The sequence below is a fragment of the Lolium rigidum genome, chromosome 4 (assembly GCF_022539505.1).
Source record: "Lolium rigidum isolate FL_2022 chromosome 4, APGP_CSIRO_Lrig_0.1, whole genome shotgun sequence".
In the NCBI taxonomy this organism is placed as follows: domain Eukaryota; kingdom Viridiplantae; phylum Streptophyta; class Magnoliopsida; order Poales; family Poaceae; genus Lolium; species Lolium rigidum.
Window position 1 is genome coordinate 214593005 of NC_061511.1, and position 6985 is coordinate 214599989.

Consider the following 6985-nt stretch of genomic DNA (forward strand, 5'->3'; position numbering starts at 1 on the left):
CTCTTGGATCATTCAATGCAAGAGAACGGGATTTTGATGCTTGTGGGTGGCTTGTAACTAGGGTTGCAACGCGGGTGGGACGGAATTTGCTCACACCCTTCATTAGTTCTACTTTGGATCTCTGCACCTTTGCCTAAATCATGTCTTTTCCGGACGAGTGCGGGATGCCGCTTGACACTCTACTTGTAACCTTAAAAATTTTTGGGGAACACCATGCGGCATACTTTATTGATCAGATAACAAAGTTGCATCATTTGCGAGCTTGCTAATAACCTAGGAGGTTCATCAGCCCAATTACAAAAAGTACTAGAAGTGTAAGCATCTCTAGCAAGCTCATGCGCCACCTGATTGGCCTCCCTATTACAAAACTCTATCGAAACATTGTCAAACCAACTTCACAGCTGATGAGGTTGCCGAGAATCCACCATTCTTCATTGTATCTACTACCTGCATGCAATCAGTTTGGATAATAAAATTGTTGCATCCAATAGATTGGACAAGCACTAAGCCTTCTCTAAAAGCATATGCTTCTGCCATTGTAACCTTAAAACTTTGTACTCTAGAAAAACCAAGCAAGTTTCTACAAAGGAAAAGTGCACACTTTAGTTCTTCAAATTAGTTTTAGGCTGACACAAGGAAACCAGCTATATTAGCTTAGGTAGAATGTTTTTTTTTTTTTGGTGTGAAAGGAAGAAAAAAAAGAATGTTAGTACTCCTGGTAACTACACATGCAATTATTTTTCGATAAAATTACACATGCATACCGTGTGACAGCTAACAACAGTGCACATTTTTGAACATGCCGCGTGACAAGCTGGCCACCTTGAACCGGAGTGTCTCTCGTCTTTTGACCTCCTTTGCAGGACAAAAAGATGGTCCAAGCAACGCTAGCACACAACGCCTCAGCTCTGCTCTGCACCAGCCTAACCAGGAAGGAAGATGCACGGAATCTACCCTCAAATTCCAGCCATTCCGCCGATCGGATCAGGAAGTAGAATGTTTATCTATGTATGTGGTTGTCATTAGCAGATAGATCGAGGTTATCAGCGGAGGAGAATCGTACAGCTACCTTGCTGACATAAACAATATTTCTGCAAACCAACCAGAGATGTTTTTTCTAATGCTAATGCTGGAATATTTTCATGATCACCCAGACTTAAACTCTTGATGGGTGCATTGACGGTGATCTAAGAGATGGTGGTTACGGATGAGATCGACGCAGTGACACTGATCTTTTGGTCAAATCATCGAATGCATATCTGGGCAGACAGCACAGGCAGAAGGCATCATATATTCATATCAGGATAGTCTTCACCTGATATTTCTGCCTATTTTTAAAATTCGGCCAGCCTATTTTTCTTTTAAATTTCTGGCAGGTCAACTCGATAATCATTAGTGGGCGAGGGTACATCTTGTGATCGCCTTCATCTATAGGACATCATACGATCTCTCTTGTAGTTTCCGGTTACAAATAACGGAAAGCCTGGTTTCTTAAGTTTTGTCAACACTGAACCCTCAATAACAATAATTTTCTGAGAGCTGAAGAAGACTATCAACACATCATGGTGAGACATTAGCACCGAGAAAGCATTGACGAACGAACGATACCGTTCTTTCATTGATATAGCAGAAGCTAGAAGGAGGGCGGTAGACAACGGAACTTACATCAAAGGGGCTACCAAGAATCAGAAGCTTAGAGCATCTTCAATAGACGCCCAAAAAACGTTCCGCGCAGGTTTTTAGACGTCTGTTGGAGATGCTCTTAGCTAGATGACTTAAGACTTTGAGAGAGTACAACTCGAGTTACAACAAAGGCCACAACCCGAAAGGCACACGTGGAAGGACTTAGCCACGCGTCGGCAAGGCACGAAGCGCCTCCGGGTAGGATAAGCCTTGGGCATTGCCGCCACCGGCATGATGAGAGCATCAAAAGAGACTAGCCGCCCCCAAGGTAAGGCACAAACGCCAAACACCACCTGAGCCATGGATCATGTCGAAGAGCATGCTCTGCACAGCAGTCCCACGGATACGGCAGAGGCCACCTTGTGGCGACTGGAGAACACCACCGGAGAGCCAGGGCCATCGCCACCAGACGCCAAGACCACAATGTGAGTCTCCATTTGAAGGAGATCGGTACGAGTCTCAGCAACGCTCTGGCACCTTTCTTCTGAATATACACTGTTGCGTAATCAAAGAAAAGGGTGAAGGAGAAAAGCTCTGACGAATCGACCATGATACATACGCCCAGCAAGACAAGTATGAACCTTCCACCTTTGAAATCATCGTCTGCATCGTATCGTTTTCATGAACATGGCAAAGATAGAGATTCATCGATTGCAGAATCTACGAACTAGATCCGGAATCGTTCCCCTCGTGTCGCCCCTTCCAGGCGACCGAGGGAGCAAAACCCTAGAGCGCCGCCGTCTGACCACCCCTCCTCCTCCCCTCCTCGTCTCCTCAGAGGTGACGCCGTCCGAACGCCGCGCCGCCGATGAAGGGGGGGGGGGGGGGATTTCAACCTTGGCCCGTGGTCCCTCGCTCCGCGGCACGACAACCTAGAGGTTGGTTGATGTCGTTGCCTATTCGACGGTACCCCGGAGGAGAGATCCTCACGAAGGGGAGAAGAGGTAGGAGCCATAGGGCGGAGAGCCATTGGGACGGTGGAACGCGGTTTATCCAGCTTCGGAATACGCAGCTCGGAGGCAGAGCCTACTGCTGCTTGTCTGGAATTATCTGGGCTTTCACGTTGTTACAATGAGTTGTGGTTGTACCTCTAGAGCTCCCGGGATCCGTCTTATAAAGGCGCCAGGATCTAGGGTTTCTACGGAGAGTCCTAGCCGGAATACAAGATGCCTAACTACGGAATATACATTGCCGTGCACGTCAAGAATCCCACCTACATCTAGCTTGTTGTCATAGATCCGGACACTTCATGGGCCCCCATGGATCCGACTCCTTGCGTAGGTCGGTTGGGATCTGGCTCATGTTCTTGGGCTGAACTTCCTCCATCTTCTATCAACAACAACTGGGTCGCCCGGTGGGCCATATGCCACCACCACCATCTATGGGCCACCTGGGCTTGCCGGATCTAGACCATGCCATTGGCATACCCATGAAGTATACCCACAACAGTTGCTATGTGGCGGCCTCCATGGCTTGAGTGCTGCTCGGCGACTCCCTCCTGCTCCGTGGCTTCTGGCCGTGGCCTTCGGGGGTGGATGCTGCTGGTGGTGACCTCGGTGGGGATCTTTGGATGCCGAAGCGGCGGCTCCGGGTGGTGGCGAGGGCGTCGTCTTCTTCGCGGCGAGCGGCGGCCGTGGGTGGTGCGGGGCCGTGTCCTCGGCCGTGTGGGCGGCGGGGTGGCGACGAACGTGTGGTGCGGCGATCGGGGCTTTCCGTCGGCCTGTGGCGTTAGATCTGGGGAGATCTCTACCCCTGAACGGTGAAGCTCGCAACCCTCGGCCCGATCTGCACAATTTTGGCCAGGTGGTTGGTGATAGGGTTGGTCGGGACCGGGGGAAAACCCCTGGCCGGCGGTGGTCACGACGTTGTCAATGCCCTTGGCATCGATTCCTCCTTGGAGGCTTCATTGAGATCCCCTCTCCCTCCCCACCCAACCCCCTGCCTTGGGTGAAAACTCTAGTCCCTGCTTGGGCGTTGGCGGCGTCACGATGTCGTTCCCCTTCTTGAAGGCACCATCTGGGGCTGCTGCGGTGGTTGGCAAGTTTCTTCTATTGTCGGTGGTGGTTCTTGGCGATGCTTCTTTCGCGACGCCGAGCCAGGTCTGGAGGTTGCTCCACAAGCTTTGATCTTGTGGTGGCTGTTGCTCTTTGTCTGCCGATCTCCCGCCTTCGTTCATCAGCGTGCATGTCCTCTGGACGGTGATATGGGTTGGTGCTGGCCGTGGCATGGTTTCTGGTGCGGCAGCTCATCTTGGTCTCTCCTATGATCTTTGGGTAGACTGTGCTATGTTGTGTTCTTGGGGGAACCTCTCTGCCTTCCGACAGTGCGGCGCCCTGCGATCCGGCGCGAGAGGGATGGGATACCTCTTCAGAGTCAGAGACCGTGACCTGGTCTCCTTGCGTTCTTGCGGCAGCGATGCAAGCAGTGTGTGCGGATGATGCTCCCTACTGCACTTGCTTCTCCTGGTATCGGCGTTCGTAAAGATGATGGCCACATCGTGTCAAGCGAAGCTTCTAGTTTTTATCTTGTGTTTGCTTGTTTCACTGTGTCCTGTAAGCTACTCTGTATCTGCCGGTTTCGTGGCTTCTCCTGGTGTCGGCGTTCGTGAAGACGATGGCGACGTCATGTCAAGTGAAGCTTCTAGTTTTTATCTTGTGTTTGCTTGTTTCAGTGTGTCATGTAAGCTGTGTTTACCCCTGTATGCATTCTGTATCTGCATCTGCCGGTTTCGTGGCTTTATTAATTTAAAGCTAGGATTTGGCCTTATGTTTAACCTGACAAAGATTCCATATTCGAGACTTGACGACAGGATGCAATTCGTTAACAGTAACCCAGGAAAAAATAGAGGTCGATCTTGGCACTTCTACGGTCCTGACAGACCCTCATATTTTGCTCTTTGTGCCTCCAGAGAGAGTACAGACTTGGTCATGACATCCGTGGAAATACAGAGACGAGCATCAGGTCGTTCAATTAATAATCAAAACCACACTTATTTTTAATGGTACCAGTACACAACTTAAAACATCCGACAAATTCCGGGAATTTGAACGACAACATAGTGCACTTAAAATTACTCTAGGACGATAGGTTGGTGCCTAATGTCCAACACTACTGCTGCACGGACCGCATGGCTCCAGGACATTCAGCTTAACCGTCGAGGGGATTCTCCGCTGGATGTACGTTCTGATGGCCAAAAGAGTTCGAGGAGCCTCCACCAACTTACCATCGTACATGGGCTTGAGTATGGCACCATATACTGAGACCAAATGCGTACCATGAATGTCCAATGTTAGACTCTCCAATGACGCAGCAGCGTTCTCGACGATATAGCATGTTAGCTCGACCAAGCTCTTTGCATAACAGAAACCAAGGATCGTCACGCTCTTGAGATTGCCATGCTGCTGCTGTCCTGGCATCTGCCTCGTGTGCGTGGGGTCTTCCGACATCGTCTGATGCCCCACGCATTTATGTGATACCTGAAGATGAAACGGAGCAATATAGTTCAATCGATTCATTATTGGTTCCACCATAATGGCTAGATATACCTTGGCAGCAACTTACATTTAAGAATATATTCCTCAAGGAAGGACAGGAATCAAGCAAAGAAGCCAGAGAAAAATAATCATAGGCTTCTGAGACACCCTGTCCGGTTAGTGAAAGGTTAAATTCTTTGAGGTGGAGGAACCTGACGGGTAGCATCAGTGGACTGGCAATCTGCACAAACATGTCGAGGAGTTGTTAACATACATTTTCCAAAATATGACTGCTACTATAAGCACTAACTAGTCCATAGTCAACCAAACTAATACAGAATACCTGGCAAATTGATTTGAGGTTGAAACTTTCAAGATCTGGCACATTGGAGAGGAGCCCCAAACGGATATAGCTCGCAAGGTCTGGACTGCTTATGTATAACAGCTTCAGTTTCACTGATACTCCAAGTGACAGCTCTGTTACCTTTTCTGCCTCCAAATGGAAAACGCGAAGATTTGGAGCATTGATCTCTATCACATACAGCCTCCGGCACAAATAAATCCTCAGGTAGCTAAGCCGCTGAAGCTGGCAGGGTATCTTCAGGAAATCTAACTTGTCACAAGAATTAAGTTCCAGCCACTCCAGAGCAAGACTGTTTGAAAGAAGGCCCCCTAACGCGTCACCTGTAATACGCACTTGAAAGAAACGCAGCATTGCCAGGCTTCTAAAAGGACCAAGTTTGACTATGGGGCAGAAAGCGCAACGCCGCAGTTTAAGACACCGAACTGAGTTCGTGATCCTATCAGATAAAATCCAGCAAGGAAACTTGTATGTTGCCTTAGCAAAGAAGCCAAAGCTAACGGTTATTTCTTCAATCCCTGGTGTCAGAGCAATCAGAAGCCAACTATCTAAACGACGACGCCAGCCACTTTTATAATCATGCAGTTCAAGTGTGAGTGTCTTCACGTTAGTGCCCGAGTGTTTTTTCAGAACATGGTTGGTTGTTCTGATAAAATCCATTCCACATCCATTGCTATCTGAGCCCAGTATACTCTTATTAGTAAAGTTGAGGTTGGGATGATATCTCCAGGATTGTGAAAAGGCACGAGACACGCAGGCAGTACGAGAAGCATCTCGCAGTGGCATTAGGGAATGAATGTGACACCAGATATCCTGCATGAATAATCATGTGACAACAGAAGTTCAGAATCCAGATAGAAGGCAGATGGTTACTTCAGTTGGGAATATAAGAAAATCAATAAACCATATGGATTAAGATGGACATTCCACCGAAAGAGCGCACGGTTCCACAAAAATAGTGCTTTGTTGCGCAACAGAATGTCATAGATAAGCTAAAGTAGTTTAAATGAAACATATAGGCTATAGCGATCTCCATTAGGGTACAAATAGTCCATATGAACAGCGAAACAGATATAAGTCCATGTAATAGAATAAAAAAAGTTGGTGTAAAGAGACATAAAACCTTGCAACTTTTCGATAAGGTGAAGAAACAATATATTCAACAGACCATACAAAATCAAGACTAAATTGCCTTGGGGCTCCCTAAAGTTCTAACTTTAGCCCAGGAGGCTTCCAGCACTAAGCTTCGAAAGAACATGTAATTCAGGAAGGGATTGTTTTATAGCATATCGATGATCCTGGCCACAAATTCTTCCTTGATTAGAACAACATCAGCTGCTGATCGCGGATTAGGTTATTTTCAGTCTTTGTAACTTTGGTTCCCGCTTCTTAATGCACAAAACTCCTACTGGTTCCGTCAAAATAATTACTGCATTAGAAGGAAACTATGACATACCTCCGGAAGGTG

At 47.8% G+C, this 6985-nt stretch overlaps 1 protein-coding gene across 1 annotated transcript; it reads right to left on the reverse strand.

Annotated features, from left to right (window-relative positions):
• Window positions 1–4778: 4778 nt before the first annotated feature.
• Window positions 4779–5871, reverse strand: LOC124648224. The gene is made up of 3 exons (XM_047188018.1): window positions 5500–5871; window positions 5245–5397; window positions 4779–5159 (listed from the first exon to the last, which is right to left on the reverse strand). Exons 1-3 carry the CDS (start codon window positions 5869–5871, stop codon window positions 4779–4781), a joined length of 906 nt encoding a protein of 301 aa, XP_047043974.1.
• Window positions 5872–6985: the final 1114 nt, after the last annotated feature.

Bases quoted from the DNA above. Each gene is read 5' to 3' on its own strand.
- LOC124648224 (XM_047188018.1), bottom strand. From the start codon at position 5,871: ATGCTGCGTTTCTTTCAAGTGCGTATTACAGGTGACGCGTTAGGGGGC. The intron at 5,398-5,499 runs GTATTCTGTATT...ATGTTTGTGCAG, and splicing joins ACCTCAAATCAATTTGCCAG to ATTGCCAGTCCACTGATGCT. The intron at 5,160-5,244 runs GTAAGTTGCTGC...TTTCATCTTCAG, and splicing joins TGAGGAATATATTCTTAAAT to GTATCACATAAATGCGTGGG.